Consider the following 20,382-nt stretch of genomic DNA (forward strand, 5'->3'; position numbering starts at 1 on the left):
ATAAATCCTAGAATCCTTTGGGGAAGACATGAACCCACAGTTTGTGATGTCAACCAGGCAGAAAGGAGTGACTGTTGAAGCCTATCTCATTCCAGGCAGAAAGGAGTGACTGTTGAAGCCTATCTCATTCAATCTATATGAAGGAATGAGCACAACAGCTGGTACTGAATCCTACTACACTATGCTGCATGTCACATGGTCTCCTACTTACTATCCCTCTGATCCTCTCTCTCTTTGCACTCTTTCTAATGCCATGTGTGTGTACAGTGAGGGGGAGGGGAGGAAAGGGAACAAGGGGAAGCAATGGTGACCGGGAAGTGGCATCAAGCAGCAAGACGACCTTGTTGCGAGATACGAGAGTAAGGTAGAGAACAGTGGGACTGTAGTCAAGCTGGAAAGAGAGAAAGGGAGTTACAGGAAAAGGTCTGTATTTGTTTTACACAGAGGAAAAGGCCACTCAGCCAGAAGACATTGGCTGTGGGGTTGTCAAGAAAGAAAGAGGGTTTGGAGATGTGATGATGGGAGATGCTGGTTACAGAAAAAGATAGGAGGGATATATCCTTGCTTGATTGTCTCTTTAATGTGTATCTGAAGAGAATTCTAGCAATTCGGAACCATGTCACAGACTTGGAGTCACCTGGAGTCCTGCTGAAGAGATGGAACAGGTAACAAGAATGTTACTTTGCTCTTAGTGAAAGTGCTGTGATGTTGGTCAGTTTGGTATAGCGAGACTGGGTTTTCCTATATACTTTTGTAAGTACAGTATTAAAGACAGAGTGAGTATGTATTGTCAGAGAGTTTACATATAGACACAATTAAGTGTGTTTAAAGCTACTCTTCGTGACATAATGGAACAATCCAATACTATTGTGTTTTGGGTCACACTGAGGGTGTGTGTATGTGGATGGCAATAACTGGAGTCAGGATATCCTGCTCTTGACTACTTTTTGGACAGCCAGATATGTTTACTGGAATGCATTTTTTGAAGATTTATTTGTTGCACAAAGAATGGGAATAGAATTGGAGTACATTTCCAGTAGAGTTGGAAGATGATGATTTATAAATTGGACAGTCTTCACACAAGCTTTAATTTATTTAAGTTTGAACAATGGTTGGATGCCTGTCTTAGTAGTACATTTATTTTCTTAATTTTCAGTAAAATTTGATAATTGTATAATATAGGTCCTGACCATAATATACAACTTTCAAATTAATAAACAGTGTGTGTACTATGTATCAGTGTCCAGTCAGGATTAATGGGAAATGCTGCAGGTTGTCAAAGTGTCAGGTGTGTCAAGCAAGGATGAAATGTGAAACATTATCAACTTTTTGGTGACAAAAGGGTGTGGAACAGTGGGTCTCTGACTCTCGAGACCCTTACTGAGGTTAATCATCACTTTAAATCCAGCCTCATTGATAAACTGTGTGTGTGTGAGAGAGACAGACAGAAAGAGAGAGAGGGAGGGAGAGAGAGACAAGAACCAAAGTTTTTTCTTGTAAGGGTATTTTCATACATAGCAGTTTTGGATTGTGCTGTTTGCAAACTTATTTTTATGTAACCTTTATTCTCAAAATGACACAAAGTGGACAAAACCAAAATTGAATATGTCACTGTCAATATTTTTTGTTGTTAATTGTACTTGTGTCTGTAAAAACATAATGAAAATGAAGCTAAAAGCAGCATTGATGGCATCCAAACAGTTAAAGTTTGGGGTTATCTCACACCCTAAAGCTTCGGTGTCTCAGGTGACCTAAGTTTGCGAAAAGTGGTTCCCCAACTTTGTAAACTCAAGGCTCCACTTATTGTTAAATATTTTCTTTGAGAAAATCCTACAATAAAAGGTTTCCATATAAAGAGAACTCTAGTAAGCTGAAACTCTTACCGTTAAAATTTGTTGTAAATAATGTTTCCAGTAAACTTACATTGAGTTGAAGTGAAATTAAATTACAAATAATTTTATATAAAAAGCAAAGTACTCTTACAGTAAATGTAGCAGATATTCAAGGACTAGAAGTATTCCAAAATATCACTGCTATTACTGTATTGCTGGGATTTTTCATATTTAAACTGTATGCACTCAACTGTCCATTTGTTAATCCCAACAACCAACAGGGCCATTAAAGTCTGACTTTGAACTTCAATGGAATTCCTTTTTTGCATTACACAGTAGGCTAGATAGGTCTACTGTTCAGGGTTAGGGTCAGAAAACTGGAAGGTACAATATGTGCAGGGCTCTTACCAAACGATAAAGCGCTACATTGGCATAACTTCCGGTGTGTGGCTATTAGCAGACAGCTTTTTTCCTTAAGATTTTGTGATTAGTCTAATAAAAGCATTATAAGAAGAATTTAAGCCATTGTAGAGTTGTCCTTTTTATATTTTGACACACTGCTACAAAAAAATTGAAAAAATGTATGTTCCCTTATTATTAAAAGCAGAGTAGTACACCATATTAATGTAGTACATTGTGTTTGGATTCAAGATTGAGCATACTTACATTTTGTAAATATTTTTCTTATATAGGGAGTCAGGTGGCTGAGCGGTTAGGGAATTGGGCTAATAATCCAAAGGTTGCTGGTTCGATTCCCGGCTGTATTTTTTGAGGGATGTGTTTACACATACTCCAATTTGGGGGTAAATTGCAGGATTTCTTAAAAACAATTGAATTTACTCTCTGTACATGAAGTTTAAAATAAAAGTTTCTTTCTTTCTAACCCTAACCCTTATCACTGATAATGGACTCCGCTGCACGTGGGACGGTTCACGCCTCCGCATCGTCCATTATCAGGTGATAATGTACACCTCGTCAGGCATCATCCTTTACATATGTGTGCTGGCCTAAAAAAAGATGCTTTGTTCACTGAGATCACTATTACATCATCAGTATGCATCCCCCGGCAGTTTCTGTTTTAAAGTACCATCTGTGCCCTGACACAAAAATGTAAGATAAAACATTTAATGTGTGTTATGTCACAAACCTGGCTCGGGGGTTGAGACAAAACAAAGGGGAACACATGCGCGAGGACTAATGTTGTGGTATTTTATTAAAGAATATTAATCCAACATAACAAAAAAGTGAGGTATGTAATTCAGTGGTGTACATGTGTGTGAGTGTCTCATGATAGTGAGCGGTGTTGAAGGGTGTAAAAACAAAAGTCAAAAGGTGGCCAAACAAAAACGTGCTGCGGACCAACGGAAGGGTCTTCTCTCTCTCCCGACGTCCTCTTAAAGGAGAAGAGACTGCCGGGCCCAGGTGTAGCCACTTAACGACTGAGGAGGCCGTCACACGCCCCTCCACAAGACGGGGACACAGGGTGTCACCGAAACACAAACCGGGTCCCAACCGCACCAGCAGCCCACAGAACCTGGAACAGAACAAAAAAAGGGGGGGGGGAACAGGCAGGAGCAGCATAAGAAGACATCGCACACACCAAGCCTAAGGGACATGGGCACGCGACAGAGCATCAGCCACCACATTGTCCCTCCCCTTGATGTGGCGCACATCCAAATTAAACCCCTGCAAAAACATACACCACCGCATTATCCGCTGATTAGGACAAAGCATGGAGTGCAGAAAGGTCAAAGGGTTATGGCCCGTATAAACAGTAACGTTAGTCACCCCAGAACCCACATAGACCTCAAAATGCTGAAGGGCCCAAACAAGTGCAAGAGCCTCCTTCTCGATCACAGAGTAGTTCAGCTGGTGACCATTCAGTTTCCTCAAAAAGAAACTGACAGGCCTCTCCACACCTCCAACAGCCTGGATGAGGACTGCTCCGGCTCCGACCTGGCTGGCGTCAACCTGCAACAAAAAAGGCAGCCCAACCCGAGGAGCAGCGAGAACTGGAGACGAGGTCAGAAGCATCTTTACATCCTCGAAGGCTCTCTGACAGTCTGGATACCAAACAAACGGTGCGCGCGCCTTCAGCAGGTCAGTCAACGGCGCAACCACGGTAGAAAAGTTCTTACAGAAACCCCGATAATAACCGACCATGCCCAAAAAGTCCCTTCTTAGTGGCCGGAGCTGGGAAATCATCGATAGCCAAAACCCTGGCACGCACAGGACGAACGTGGCCCTTACCCAGGTACGTAACCAACCCCTTGGCGAACTCACACTTCGCCAGGTTAACGGTTAGACGAGCGTCAGCCAGCCGGTCAAACAGAGCTTGAATGCTGGACAGATGTTCTCCCCAAGTGTCACTATACACCACTACATCTACCAAATAAACCGCACAGCCCTCCAGACACGAAACAACCTTGTTCATCAAGCGTTGAAAAGTGGCCGGCGCGTTCCGTAACCCAAAGCTCATTACTGAGTAAGAATAAAGACCTGACGGAGTCACAAACGCGGAGATGTCACTGGCCCTCGGGGTCAACGGCACCTGCCAATAGCCCTTCAGTAAGTCAAACTTACTCACCAACTTAGCAGGACCAACGCTGTCAATACAATCTTCCATCCGCGGAAGCGGGAACGAATCCGGCCTGGTCACACGATTAACCTTACGGTAGTCTGTGCAAAACCTAAACGCACTGTCAGGCTTATTCACCAACAGACAGGGCGATGCCCAACTAAACGACGAGGGCCTAGCTATGTCATTCTCCAGCATGTACGCCATCTCCAAATCCATGTGGGCCCGCTTCTCAAACGAAACCCGATAGAAACGCTGACGAATCGTCTCTGCATCACCAACATCAATGTCGTGCACGGCCCAGTGAGTACGGGAAGGGGTATCCGCAAACAAGGACGGATAGACCCGAACTAATCCAACCACCGCGGCACAGCGGTCAGGGGGCAAATGGTATAACAAGTCCGGCAAAGAAGCCAGAGACTCCGAATTCCTCAACCGACCCCGAAGCACAAAATCGTCCACGTGAGGAACCCCCTCCTCATCAACCATAGGCACAGACTCTACCAACAGAACTGGCCGAACCTTCCCAACATCAGCCTCTGGCCCAGAACCAAGCCGACGCGTATAATAGGCCTTCAGCAGGTTAATATGACACTGCTGACGTTTCTTCCTCCGGCCAGGAGTAGCGAGCTCGTAGTTCTGGGGTCTCATTTATAAAACTGTGCGTAGGATTCTTACTAAAAGTGTACGTACGTCCAAAAGCCTAAAATGGCGCACACCTGTACGCAATGTCCCCTTTATAAATCATAGATTACCCACAAGTGTGCGTACGTGAATCAGCATTGTACCCCGCCCTGAACACGCCCATTTTTAACCATAAATAGTCAATGCAAAGCACCTCATGAATGCTAATCTAGTATCTCATCATGACCCTGGCATGCGATTGTTCTTTACGGTGAATCATGGCGCATGACAACTTCTCAGACACTGTTATCCTATTGGTGGAGCCCAAAAACTTTGGTGAGAAGTTGGTGGCCGGTATATCACCAATTAAAAAAACTGTGCGAGTGGCGTCAACTGTGCAAGTGATACCGCGAGTCGAGATACAATTTGAAAACAAAAGCGTTTTGTTATGAACAGTAATCTATTAAAGTCTGGACTGATAACGAGGACGTGAAGTGTAGCGATTGTGCGGGAGCTTAACGACTGTATTTCCAGTTTTTGACATATGATGATATTTACATTTATTCATTTAGCAGACCCTTTTATCCGAAGCGACTTCCAAGAGAGAGCTTTACAAAGTGCATAGGTCACTGATCATAACAACAAGATAGCCACAAAAACATTGCGAGTAGCCAAAACATGAAGCACACATTGTGAACAACCAAAGTAAGTGCCAAAGGGAAGAACCATAAGAGCATGTAGTTAAACAAGTTACAATTAAACAACATGAACCGCTATAAGTGCAAGTGTACCTGTGGAAAAAGCAAGCAAGCAACAATCAAAACAATATATCACAGCGAGTACAAAAATTTAAATCAGTTACCACTAACCACAAGAGCAGCAAGTCTCTAAGCAAGAGTCATTGTGATCCTTGAGGAAACTAACATCGGGTCAAGCGAACCATTCCTAAGTACTGTCGAAACGAACGAGGCCGGGCTCACTGCGAGCATGCATGCACGGCGCCCTTCCGACGCCCTCACCTATCTCGCGCGTGACCCTACGCGCTCGGGGTCTCTCGAATTTACATAGGCTGCGTGCGCGGAGAACGCACGTTTGGTTCTGAGTTGGTCAGAGGCTCCCTTTCGAGAATCCCTGCACCCAACCTACCACGGTGTTGCGCTGGGCTTTGAATACAACATCAAGAGATCTTTATTACAGCAAATGTTTTTGGCCTTCCCTGGCAAACATCACTCTTTGTCGACTTATTCCTTTGTTATATTTCTCTCCCAGTTAACAGTTCCTTACAGACAAAACGATCAAGAGCTCTCTTCTCGCTCTTATTCCACTCGTTGTCTCTAGGACACAACACCGCACCTATTGTTTTTTGAGAGAGAGTGAGCCTGAACAGCTGAACACTTCCCGGGGACTCACCCCGGTTCCAGGCGTGTGGCGCTTTGCGAATCTCCCGGGTCCGGCGAGGGGCGCACAAGGGAGGACGGAGAACAACTTGTCTTTTACATATTTTGTATTTTATTTTTTATTATTTTCAGGATATATGAAAATAATTGACTAAAACTGTTAACAGAGTAACTTCGACAGCTATATCCTGTCTATCGCATTGACTTCTTCTGTGAGCCCGCTGCCCCAGATGGGGCAGCACTCGAGGTGCTCTCTTCTCTTGCTCTTGTCTCTGAAGTCTCGTGTTCTCCGTCACACATAGACATACAAATCATTTTATATGCTTCAGAACTGATGACAAATGTAACTTTTGACTGTGCTATGACGCACGTATCCAGGTATCGTGCACGTTTCCAAGTAACCTGCACTCTCTAAAAGGTAAAGTGTGGCTTCCTCTATGAAAGTTCTCTAACCACATCCTATGCAGGCAGTTTCTAAGAAATATACGCAAACAGTGTCTAGCTGTCATACAGAGGCCTCCTATCTGAAACTTTCCGCAAGACGGTTTAACACATCTTATCTTAGATGCACATCAGCAAGCAGTTGCTAATTCATAACAAAATGGAAAAGAGTTCTAAAACATTTGCAAGCTTTTGCTAATCCATCCCGTCTCAATACACATATGGAAGCAAGTTCTAACATATCCTATGCAAATACACCAATTATCTAGTAAGCATTTCTATTCATTATTTCTCCAAGGTGCATTCAAACAAAGGAGCCTTGAGGATCCTTTGACAGTACCGTTGTACTCCCGGAACAAGTGCGTCTTGAGCCTTTTCTTGAAGGTGGAGAGACAGTCAGTGTCTCTGATGGAGGTGGGGAGTTGATTCCACCACTGGGGGGCCAGACAGGAGAAGAGCTTGTGTTGGGATCGGGCGGTCTTGAGCGGTGGGACCACCAGGCGGTTGTCTGAAGAAGACCGTAGGTGACGGGTGGGGGTGTAAGGCTGCAGGAGAGACTTGATGTAGACGGATGCAGTCCCGTTCACTGCTCGGAAGGTAAGTACCAGGGTCTTGAATCTGATACGGGCCATGATAGGTAGCCAGTGGAGAGAGATGAGGAGCGGGGTAACATGGGAGCGTCTGGGTAGATTGTAGACCAGGCGGGCCGCTGCGATATATGCGATATGTACAGTATTAAAGACATATATTTAGTTATACAATGTATTCTGCAGTTAATTAAAGGTAGGATATGTGATGTTATCTGCATTTCATGCAGTCGGGCATTTCCCCCTCCTGCACTCCGGTAGTGGACAATATGACGGTGAGACAGCGCTGAATTTAGATTTAAAATTTGAGTTGATTGTACAAGGTGTTTATGGAACAATTATCACTCAGTACAAGCTCAAATAATACTGCTGGATTGAATCTTCATGATAAAGATGAAATCAAGTGAAAAAAACGTGTGTGAGGAAAACGAAATATATAAATATTACGAGTAATCGTTCTTCCCACATTTACTTTCTGCAGTCTGACTACAGTACGGTCATCTGCGTCGCCAATTCCAACTGTTTCCAAAATGTGCGTAGGCCTACGGGAGGGTCAGAGTTTGCGTGGAGGACCGCACATTCTCCCGTCGAGTTTGTTTTTTATAAATCACAACCTTTGCGTGGAAAGTGGCGTACGCACATTTTCAGCCCCGTTTTGTGCGTACGCAAGCTTTATAAATGAGACCCCAGGTCCGAGCACTGCCGCACCACGGTATAAGGACCACTATACTTTGCCTGAAACGGAGACCCCGCTACAGGCAGCAACGCCAGAACCTGGTCACCCGACGTAAACTGACGGGGCTCCGCCTGACGATCAAACAGCCGCTTCATCTTTACCTGTGAGGCGGCCATATTCTTCTTCAGAATCAGAATCAGAATGGGATTTATTCGCCATGAAAGTTTGCACGGACAAGGAATTTGCTTTAGCAGGAAGGTGCATACAATAAACATATAGGAACCTAAAATAAAAAAATGTGGACTATCTATACTAAGGGTACATAAACTAGCAGTACTAAGTGGAATTAGAATTAAATGAAATATACAATAAAATATAAATTGCCGTAATTTACAATATAAAAATACAAATGTACAAGATACAATTTTGTAATGCAGTGCAAAAAGCAGTGTGTTTTAAGCAGGAAGTCATTAGAGTCAGTGTGGACCCTTGGCCTTGTTGAAGAGGCCAACAGCGGAAGGGAAGAAAATGTTTTTGTGGCGTGAGGTATTGGTCCTGATGGACCGCAGCCTTCTGCCGGAGGGGAGTGACTGAAACAGGGTGGGAGGAGTCGGCCACAATCTTCCTCACTCACCTCAGGGTCCTCGAGGTGTGCAGATCCTCGAGGGTAGGCAGATTGCAGCCAATCAGCTTCTCAGCAGTGCGGATGATACGCTGCAGCCTGCTCTTGTCCTTGGCAGTGGCAGCAGCGTACCAGATGGTGATGGAGGAGGTGAGGATGGACTCAATGATGGCTGAGTAGAAGTGCACCATCATTGTCTTTGGCAGGTTGAACTTCTTCAGCTGCCGAAGGAAGTACATCCTCTGTTGTGCTTTCTTGATGAGGGAGCCGATGTTCGGTTCCCACTTGAGGTCCTGGGAGAGGATAATGCCCAGGAAGCGGAAGGACTCCACAGTGTTGACTGGGGAGTCACACAGGGTGATGGGGGTGAGTGGGGCTGTGTTCTTCCTGAATTCCACAACCATCTCCACTGTCTTAAGAGCATTGAGCTCTAAGTTGTTCTGTCTGCACCAGGTCACCAGGTTGGCCGCTTCCCACCTATAATCAGACTCGTCTCCACCAGAGATGAGCCCAATAAGGGTGGTGTCGTCCGCAAACTTCAGGAGTTTGACGGACGGGTGACTGGAGGTGCAACTGTTGGTGTACAGGGAGAAGAGCAGAGGAGAAAGGACGCAGCCCTGAGGTGATCCGGTGCTGATGGACCGGGAGTCAGAGACTTGTGTTCCCAGCTTAACGCACTGGGAACGCACTGTCAGACAGGAAGTCTGTGATCCACCTGCAGGTGGAATCAGGCACGTTCAGCTGGGAGAGCTTGTCCTGAAGCAGGGCGGGGATGATGGTATTGAAGGCAGAGCTGAAGTCCACAAACAGGATCCTGGCATAGGATGCTGGGGAGTCCAGGTGCTGTAGGGTAAAGTGGAGGGCCATGTTAACTGCATCGTCCACAGACCTGTTGGCTCTGAAGGCAAACTGCAGGGGGTCCAGTAGAGGGTCTGGGATGGATTTAAGGTGTGCCAGCACCAGGCGCTCGAAAGACTTCATCACTACAGAGGTCAGGGCGACGGGTCTGTAGTCATTATGTCCTGTTGGCCTTGGCTTTTTGGGCACAGGGATGATGGTGGAGGACTTCAGACAGGCTGGCACATGGCTTGTCTCAAGGGAGGTGTTAAAGATGTAGGTAAACACTGGAGACAGCTGGTCAGTGCAGTGCTTGAAGGTGGCTGGAGAGACAGAGTCCGGCCCAGCTGCTTTGCCTCTTGAAAATTCTGTTAACTTCACCCTCCTGAATGGAGAGTCGTCACTGTAGAGGGGGGGAGGTGGGAGGCCTCCTGGGTGGGAATGGGTAGTTTAGGACTGTCCAATTGTCTTTCAAATCTGCAGTAGAACTCATTCAGGTCGTTGGCCAGGCGGGCGTCGTTAGTGGAGTTGGGGGCTCTGGGCTTGAAGTTGGTAATCTGCCTGAGCCCTCTCCAGACAGAAGCAGAGTCGTTTGCAGAGAATTGGTGTTTTAGTCTCTCCGAGTACAGTCGTTTAGCCTCCCTCACCGCCTTGCTAAACCTGTTCTTCGACTCCTTGAAACTGTCTCTGTCCCCACTTCTAAACGCGGCCTCTTTCGCTGACCTCAACCTTCTGAGTTTAGCTGTAAACCAGGGTTTGTCGTTATTGTAGCTCACCCTGGTGCCTGTTGGTATACAGCAGTCCTCACAGAAGCTGATGTCACAGCCTCTGTGAGCTCATCTAGACTATTGGTAGCAGTCGTGAACATGTCCCAGTCAGTGCAGTCCAAGCACGCCCGCAGATCCTCCATAGCTTCACTGGTCCACTGTTTCGATGTCCTCACAGCAGGCTTACAGCGCTTTAGCTTCTGCCTGTATGCAGGAATCAGGTGGCCAATGGCGTGGTCAGAGTGACCCAGTGCTGCTCGGGGGACCGCATGATATGCTTTGCTGATTGTAAAGTAGCAGTGATCCAAGGTGTTTCCTTCTCTGGTAGGGCATTTGATGAATTGTCTGTATTTGGGGAGTTCTTGAGTGAGATTGCCTTTGTTAAAGTCACCTAGCACAATAACCAAGGAATCCGGATTTTCATGCTCCACACTCAGTATCTGGCTGGCGAGCACACGTTGAGCAAAAAGATCTACAGTTAATAAAAAATGATTCCAGATCAGGAGAACAGTGCTGCAGAATCACTGTCACATCTTTACACCAGCCACTGTTAATGTAAAAACAAATACCACCGCCTTTCGTTTTGCCAGAGAGCACAGGGTCACAATCTGCTTTCAGCAGTTTGAAACCTGCTAGCTGTAGCGCAGAGTCTGGGATCAGTTCACTCAGCCATGTCTCCGTAATGCACAAAATGGAAGATGAATGAAAGTCTCTGTTTTTCCACACCAGTAGCTGAAGTTCATCCAGTTTGTTGCTCAGTGAATGCACGTTGGAGAGAAATATCCCCGGTAACGCTGTGCGTGCCCCATGCCGACGGAGTCGTACCAGTGCACCGGCTCGTTTGCCTCTCCTACGACGCTTCGCTGCTAGGACAAAGCCGAGGGTGGCTTTGACTATAATTCCCACTAATTCTGCCGCTGGAAGCAGAAAAGTGGGAAATAAATCCGCAGGAGTTGTAGTCCTGATGTTTAGAAGTACTTCTCTTGTTAGAGAACCCCGGAAATCTTGGCAGAACACTGAATTAACAGACAAAACGAGACAAAAAAGAGCGCACCTAACGACCGAGGCAGCCTTCATCGGCGCCATCTTGGATCTTAGTCATCACACCGGCCACACACAGCCGCTGCCGAAAATCATTTACATAAGCCAACAAGCTCTGTGGCGGCTCAGAAGACATCCAGTCATTCTGCAACACGGCCAAAGGCCCGCGAACGGCATGTCCAAACACAAGGTCGTTGGGGCTGAACCCAGTACTTTCCTGTGAGACCTTGCGAGCAGACAACATCAAGCAGGGCAGACCCTGCCCCCAGTCTCTGCCCAGTATGCCCACAGCAACGATTTAAGTGTCTGAAGAAACCGCTCCAACGCACCCTGGCTCTGAACGTGATACGCACTGGCTAGATGGTGCCTAATACGGAGCTGCTGCAAAAGCTGAGAAAAAAGGCTGCGGTAAAGTTAGAGCCCTGATCGCTCTGAATAACTTTAGGAATCCCGAACACCGACATTAAACTGGGTCAACGCCTTAAACACCGACTTTGTGGCGATGGTACGAAGTGGATACGCAGCAGGATAACGAGTGGTCTGACACATCAATGTAAACAAATAATTAAACCCAGCCTTCGAACGAGGTAACGGATCAACACAATCAATAATCAAATACTCAAAAGGCGGAGAGACTGCAGGTATAGGAAACAACGGAGCAGGCTTGATTGACTGATTCGGCTTCCCATCCACCTGACATGTACCGCAGGTCCTAATAAAGGCAGACACATCTCACTTTAACCGAGGCCCAAAAAAAATTCTAAGGATATGATCGTAGGTCTTCCTCACCCCCAAATGGTCTGCCACGTCCCCATGAGAAGCCCCCAAAACCAATTCCCTAAACCTTCCTGGAACTACAGTCTGGTATATAGCCTCCCCCACAAAAGTCGCCAGACGGCACCCATTTACGCATTAGCAACCTGTCACGCAGGAAGTAACCCTGCCCAACACTTCCCAGTTCGTCAAAAGGAACAACCAGACTAAACAACCCCTTAAGCTCCCACTGCTCCTCGAGCACGGGGTAGGTCCACCAACAGTGGAATCGAGGGCAAGGTAGAAGCAAGCACCTCAGAGGAAACATCCTTATCCCGGCCAGGTGCAGCCCATGGAACGCATCACAGCACAAGCAGAGAACACCTCGGGGAAACATTGTTCACAGTGATCGGGAGCCCCCGATGGTACAGGGTCAGGGCAAACCACCAGGGACGGAGGAGCATCCCCCCAGACGCGCACCCGCCAGGTCATTACCCAATATCACAGATGGGCAAGGAAGGCCGAACCCCAACCACCACCTCACCTCGCACCAGATCCGACTGGAGAACCAACCTGTGCAAAGGAACCGCAAAAGTGTACAGTACCCAGTACCAGACACTGTGGAAAAAGGAAACACAGACTGCAACACGAACGTCTCAGACGCACCAGTGTCCCTCAATACCCTGACCGGAACCTGCAACTCACTACCCACAAGGGAGACAAACCCATCCGTGATAAACGGCAAATAATCCCCCTTAACAGAGAGGGGTAGGAACCACTCACCCATCAGGGTCTTGGACACCCTTAGAATAACAAGGGACCGGCGCAGCCAAGGCAGTAGGTCTAACATTAGCGGAACCTTTACGTCTAGCCCTCAAGGCAGGGCACTCATTCTTCCAATGCCCCGATTCCTGTCAATAGTGACAGTCTCGATACGAGCCACCCCCACCTGTCTTATAATGGTCAGCGAGCCCCAACAACTGGTCCTTAGTAAACCCTGCCAACAGCTCTTCCGACGGAGCCCTAATGAAGTCCTCCATAGTAGCTGTTATACCCACGAACTCCAGGTCAGTCGCCCGGCCCAACAGGAGAGGATCCCCAACTACAGCTAGCTCAACCCTAGTCTTCAAGGACGTTGTGGCGGGTAATTACGCACTATAGCCCGCTGGAGTGGAAACAGGCAACCAGCAAGCTGACGACTCCCCCAAACCACGGAAGTGCCCCCGAGACAAATGCTTCAACCACAATGACCCCCAAAAATAACTAACAAAATTAACAAAAACCAGCGCGTCCCGAAAGTACCACGCCGCTACGCCTACCAGGGGAAAACCAGCACCGACTCTCCCTGCCAAACCAACACTCAGCCCAACGGAGCGACGTCCAAGCAGCAGCACCAAAACAAACAACAACAAAAACAGCCAAAAACCCGAATCTCAGCGCATATGCCCCCTAAAGCAAACCTGACAAAAACCCGAACCCGTAATCAACGAAGGAGTTTAGGACGAGCCCCCATGTCACGAACCCGGCTCGGGGGTTGAGACAAAACAAAGGGGAACACATGCGTGAGGACTAATGCTGTGTTAATTTATTAAAGAATATTAATCTAACATAACAAAAAATCGAGGTATGTAATTCAGTGGTGTACATGTGTGTGAGTGTCTCATGATAGTGAGCGGTGTTGAAGGGTGTAAAAACAAAAGTCAAAAGGTGGCCACAACTCAAAACAAAAACGTGCTGCGGACAAACTGAAGGGTCTTCTCTCTCTCCTGACGTCCTCTTAAAGGAGAAGAGACCGCCGGGCCCAGGTGTAGCCACTTAACGGCTGAGGAGGCTGTCACAGTTACCATTTGTTAATGTGAAATAATAGCTTGTGTAGGATTGTGTATTTGTCAGTTTATAAATGTTCATGTGTACAAATGTATTGATGTAAATCTATGTTTTTCTGTACTTGCTTATGGTTGATCTCATTGCCCACTTTCTGCTTCGCGGCTTCACTTTAGTCTGGTTCATACTGCCTTATCAGGCCTGTAAATAATGTCCAAAGCCTTGCCTGTGTGTCTGTGTGTTAGTGAATAAAGATGATGGTGAGAGAGAAGAGGAAACAAAAGTGTATGACTACCAGATAATGGGCTTCCTCTGTGTGTCTCCCTTAGGGTCCCAGCCCTCTGTCGTCCAGAGCAGACCCATGTGTGTGTTTTCTTGCTTGCTGCATGTTCAGGACCTAGAGGCAGTCTCCTTTGCTTCATGCTCCATTTTGTTGAATCGCTAGCATACAGCTGTATCTGTGAGAGCAAAAAGACAATTATGAATGGAACTCTTAACAAGGTCTTCTCCTCACCTCCTTTGCAGCACTGTGTTAGTGCTTGTATATTCACAGCAGTGGGCTTAAATCCAGGGGATTATGGTTGTTAGGTAACTGTGTGTGTCTGTCCCTTGAAGGGATAAAGTGTACTGTGTACGTAGGGATGAACTGGAACTGTGACAAATAGACATCATGCTCCTCTGACCACTCATGGTCTGCCTAACATAACATTGAAATAGAGCAGAGTGAAGGGAAGGAGAGGAGTTAGGAATTAAAGTAAAAAACATGAAAGATGTGTTCAGTGAAAATTCTATCATAACCTTCTAGTTTTAACATTCTTGACTTTTCAGAACCAATGTTACAAGCTCTATCCATGAGGTCACATTTTATGCAGACACATAATCACTCAACCAGACAGTCCAATCCTAGCTCTTCATCCCTCCAGGGATGTGGTGCCCCGGTACAATCATAGCTGAATCCCTGATTCGATTAGGCCACCATTGCTTCTAAAGGAACTATTACTTTATAGGACATTCACTTTAAATCAGTCTAGAGTCTTCATAACGTTCCTAACAATTTTGGAGGTTGGAGAAATGTCACTATGGTTAGAAAAGTAAAATAGTGTGGGCATTATTGCTTTATGCAGTTAGGTATGTTGAACCTTTTTTGTTGTGTGTAGAGGAATGTGAGTGTTTCCTCACTAAGTGTATGTGCACTTAAATGCATGGGTTCAAGAATATTTTCACTAATCAAAACTGGAATGCACTTCAGGCACCCTCCAGTGGACAGCTTGTGTTGGTACAGACCTCCAAAACCACATGGAAACGATTAGATGGATTAGATATTTGGGAAACTCAGCTTGGTGCTATCTGAAAAATGTACAAACACAGGGAAGGACAATGGCAGATATTTTATACCAACAACTTAAATGCCATTTCTAGCTTTAAAACTTCATCAAATACCTGTAATTTATTGGTTGGATTGCAGAAGGAAGGACTCTTCGGTTATTCGGTATACTTACTATTCTTGTTCACCTACTTTTATTTGCTCCCTATCTAGTTTAAAACTACAACCAATTCCCCAAAGGTTGGGATGCTTTGTAAAATGTAAAAAGAAAAACTGAATGCAATGATTTACAAATCTCATAAACCTATATGTTATTCATAATGGAACATAGAAAACATATCAAACATGTAAACTGATGAACTGTACTATTTTAAGGAAATTATATGGTAATTTAGAATTTGATGGCAGCAAAATGCAACAGGCGATGTGTACCACTGTGTAGCATCCCCTCTTCTTTTCAATCTATATCTGTCTGGGAACTGAGGAGGCCAGTTGCTGGAGTTGTGGGAGAGGAGTGTTGTCCCTTTCCTGTCTGATACAGGATTCTTGCTGGTCAACGGTCCTGGGTCTTCTTTGTCCTATTTTTAATTTTTTAACTGGTAGGTCTGGACTGAAGGCAGGCCAGTTAAGCATCCGGACTCTTCTACTATGAAGCCATGCTGTTGTAACATATGCAATGTGGTTTAGCATTGTCGTGCTGAAATATGCAAGGCATTCCCTGACAAAGATGTTGTCTGGATGGAAGTAAATGTTGTTCTAAAACATGTATATATCTTTCAGCATTGATAGTGCCTTTCCAGATGTGCAAGCTGCCCACTATAGGCACGAATGCACCCCCATCAGAGATGCAGGATTTTGAACTGAGAGCTGACAACAGCAGAACAGTTTTCACTTTGCCTCAGTCCATTTTAAATTTGCTTTAGCCCAGAGAAAATGGCAGTGTTCACATATGGCTTCTTTGCATGATAGAACTTTAACCCGAGGATGGCACGGAAAACTGTGTTTACAGACAATAAGTTCTGAAGTTGTTTCGGAGCCCATGCAATGATTTCCATGACAGAATCATGCCTGTTTTGTATTCAGTACCTTCTGAGGGCCTGAATATCACATGCATGCAGTATTTATTTCCACCCTTGTCTTTTGCACATTTCTCCAGATTCTCTGAATCTTTTGATTGTATTATTTACTGTAGATGATGCAATATTCAGTCTTTGCACATTGAGGATCATTATTCTGAAATTGTTCCACAATATATAGATTCACAGATTGGTGAACTGCTGCCCATCTTTATTTCTGAGAGACTCTGCTTCTCTAAGATACTCTTTCTAGACTCAGTCATGTTACTGACCTGTTTGCAATTAACCTAGTTAGTTTTAAAATATTCCTCCAGCTGTTTCTTTTAAGTAACAATTACTTTTTCCAGCCTTTTATTGCCCCTGTCCCAATTTATTCAAGACGTGTTGCGGCCATCATCAAAATTACCTTATTTATTTCTTAAAATGGTACATTTCCTCAGTTTAAACATTTCATATGTTTTATATGTTCTATTGTGAATAGCATATGGGTAAATGAGATTTTCTAATCATTGCATTGTGTTTTTATTTACATTTTACACGGCATCCTGTAGCGGGGTGTGGTCGTTGTAGAATAGAATTACTTCATTTCTAATCAAGTATTTATTAGTCGGGGCACCACCTTGGAATTTGGTTTTAGGGACCATGAAACCTAGTTATTATGCATTTTGTCCGTAACATGAAGGAATTAATTGGTTCAAAGCATAGAGCAGATCAGATAACATGAGGGAATAGATTACGCGGAAAAAAATTATAAGCAATGATTCATTGAAGTAAATGGAAATATAATGAACAGTACTGGATATATTTGTTATTGGTATTTGTAAGAGTTTGATAAGCTAACAAATGAAACAAAACAACAAACAATGGATCAGATGAAAAAAGCGGGAGAGGAGAAGGCTTTGTCTAATAACGGGAATGGTCTAGTGTTAACTAACGGGAATTAGTTTTCCGTGTAGTCTAATCAAACACACACAATATACATTACTTCACGCCAATGTCACAAGTAAGAAATAGCTAGTCGTATTTACTTTTGCCAGTGTGTTGAAGTTATGGGTCAAAAAAGAAGTCAGGTTAAAAGGGTAGTCACGTTTACAGCCAAGTCTTGGCTGTAAACAAATCTGTGTAATTTCATCAAAAAGTCCTTTCATCAAATTATTCCTTTTAATCTGCTGTGAGACTTGAGTTTGGTTATTTCAGTCACATTGCAATAAGAATTGCGTTTAGGTACTTGTACAGAAGGGTTCAGGAAGTGTTGCAATCACTAATCTTGTTGAATCTCAGGAGAAACTTTGGTGAGATAATTTTTGAATGCCTATCCGATTTCACTGGACTTGCGGTATCAATGGACTCAACGAGGGATTGTTCTTTTTGTGGGTTTTATATTATGAAAACAAATGGTCCACGTCCAAATGGCGTCCTTTTTAGGCAGTTGTCGTGGAATGTTGGGGAAGGAAGTGTAGGTAGTAGGCTGTCATCCCCAGGAACGATGCCATCTGGGCTGGGCTAGACAGTTCAGGGAGACACTGCACCTCACATTAGAGTGAGGTGGGCTGAGGCCGTCAGCGGTCAGGCGAAACCCCACAAACTCGATGGCAGGCACAGCGCCAACCTCAACGTGGGACACAAAAGCTGCAAGGCTGCTAGGATGCAGTGGCACCAGCAGGTATCCCTGGTGAAGGTAAAGTTTGGAGAACGTGGAGTTGTATCCTGTTGGCAGTGGATACTGAGATCACAGCCTTGTTCACTGACCTGAGGTCAAAGCATGGGCACAGGCCAGCTGACTTTTTCCTCGCTACCACTAAGTTTGAAATCCAAGGATACCAAGGAATCCACACGCTTGATTATACCTGCCTCCAACAGCTTATGGAGTTGAGCAGTGACATTGTCACACAGGGCAAGGGGCAGGCGGCGCAGGGACTGAATGACAGAACGCACCTCAGGGTTGAACAGCGGCTGGTGGTAAAAAGTGTTGATGCAACCCAGACCATTGAACAGTGAAGGCCAGCGCTGCACTCAAGGCAAACAGTCAAGATGACTGAACCGGTGTTGTCCAGGAAAGGGAAACCCAGGTCAGAAAACAAGTCCATGCTAATGAGGTTGGCCCCATGGCGAGACACTTGGAAGGTAAATGAAAGGAGAGCCTTGGTCCCTGTCAGAAATATGAATCTATCAAGCATTGCACAGTCAGTCGGTTAACAAGTTTAGAAAGCTTTATTGCTTGCGGCCGCAAGGAGACAAAACATCACACACCATTGTGCTACAAAGTTTGTCCGCTAGCATGTTGCTAGCAACGTTTTAAACAGAACCGCTCTTGACAGTTATTGGCTAAAACAAAGGCATGCAAATGTCCCATGGCTCTTCCTTCATTGGCTCCCTTGCATAGACCTGGTGCGCGCGTGTGCGTGCGTGTTTGCAACCCTAGTTGAATCTCTGGTTCTGGTGTCGTAAAAGCTCAACCCCCCAAACATCCTCTCAGCCGAGTTAATTCAGGGGTAGCCTCTCTTTGCACACAAAGCTAAACACAGTATCATTCTTATTAAGGATAAAGAGTTACATCTTTAACTTGTCTGACAGTCCCGTAGTGCACAGAGAAGGTGATTGTGCCTACCATGCCCATTCTAGAGTGTGTATAGCCATACGGGTCCTCAGCGCCAGAAGAGGGTGTCCAGAGCGAAAAGAGACGCTCAACGCTCAAAGGTTGTGCTCACGCCTTCGGCGAGCACAACCTTTGTTCTCTCACATATATATTTATTATTTATTTTTGTTTATTTTCGCCCCCCTAAGGATCAGTCAATATTTGGACTACATAGACAACGCCTGTGTCAAAATGTTCGTCTTGGTCTCGATTGCGTTGCTTGTATTTTTATTTACATTCCGTTGCACGGTTTAGGAGGTTACAACGTTTTTGTGGCAAAAAGTGCCTTTAGTCAACCAAGGGTACTCAGTGCTAGCTATGTCACCACGTCAGCACACGTTAGCAACAACGCATAGATTGATGTGCAACGTTGCACAGCGAGTATCGTGCTGTGGTGTACTAGCAGCACATATACATTTAAGCAAATCAAGACTTGCATGTACAGTAAGTAGTGTCACATTAAATAATGTATTTAAACTCAAGCTTGTGTGGTGCGTCGCTGTCTTCAATGCCACAGCCTAAACTTTATGTCAAAAGAAACATTCTCATTTCTGGTGCTTTCAAACAATCCCCTCAGTGACAGCATAGCTTGCTCGTAGCAAACTTCTTTTGAATGAGCCATTTCCCCCTAAATTAATGTCAAACTTGTTTATGTTTTTGGGGGCATATTTTCAGTTAGCAGACGGTACTGTTTGAATCGCGATTCCATATGAAATACTGCCGGTGACAACGTTGTTACAGTAGCTTGTTTCAAAAGGGGTTCTTGAGTAGGCTAAATGCTTGAAAATATAACTAGATGGGAAAAACTTAAGGGGACGGACCCACCTGAAACCGACGCAAGCGAGCACACCCTACAATTTCCCCCAAAATTGTACCCTCTCTAGTTCCAATATGCACCACTTGAATGACCGGGAGGTGGAGCTCACTGAATGAATGGTAGTTGGTGCTGGCAGACCAGGATGTGACGTTGAACTGGCTGCAGCGGGGGCAGAGCGACAGACCCTGGCAAAATGGTTTGTCGCAACATTGACACCTCTGCCCCTTGGGAAGGCAGGGCAGGGTTGGGGTGCCGCAATTACCACAGGTCTGGCGCGCTGGCATCCGGCAAAGTTAACCTCAGGGATGTCCTGAGGAGACCCTGTGGGCAGGCCCACCATCTGTGTCAGTAGCATGGATGGAGAGAGGGAGGGGTTGGAGGGTGCTAGCTGTGATGTTAAACCAGTCGCAGATTCAAGCTGGAATGCTATTTCCCCAGCCTTTATCATGGTTAAATCATCAGGGGACATCAGAAGTTTCTCCCTGAGTTTCGTGTTGTTAGTGTGTTCAGCTAGCTGGTCCTTTATCAGTTCATCCTTCAGTGCCCCAAAT

At 45.4% G+C, this 20,382-nt stretch overlaps 1 protein-coding gene across 1 annotated transcript in view; it reads left to right on the forward strand.

Annotated features, from left to right (window-relative positions):
* Positions 1–287: 287 nt before the first annotated feature.
* Positions 288–20,382, forward strand: part of LOC134031485 (rho GTPase-activating protein 23-like) — an 82,315-nt gene continuing 62,220 nt past the window's right edge. Inside the window, exon 1 of the mRNA XM_062475122.1 lies at positions 288–665. Coding sequence (XP_062331106.1) covers positions 657–665 — 9 coding nt within the window. The 5' untranslated portion in view covers positions 288–656. The remainder of the gene's footprint in view (positions 666–20,382) is intronic.

Source organism: Osmerus eperlanus, chromosome 12 (assembly GCF_963692335.1).
Source record: "Osmerus eperlanus chromosome 12, fOsmEpe2.1, whole genome shotgun sequence".
Lineage (NCBI taxonomy): Eukaryota > Metazoa > Chordata > Actinopteri > Osmeriformes > Osmeridae > Osmerus > Osmerus eperlanus.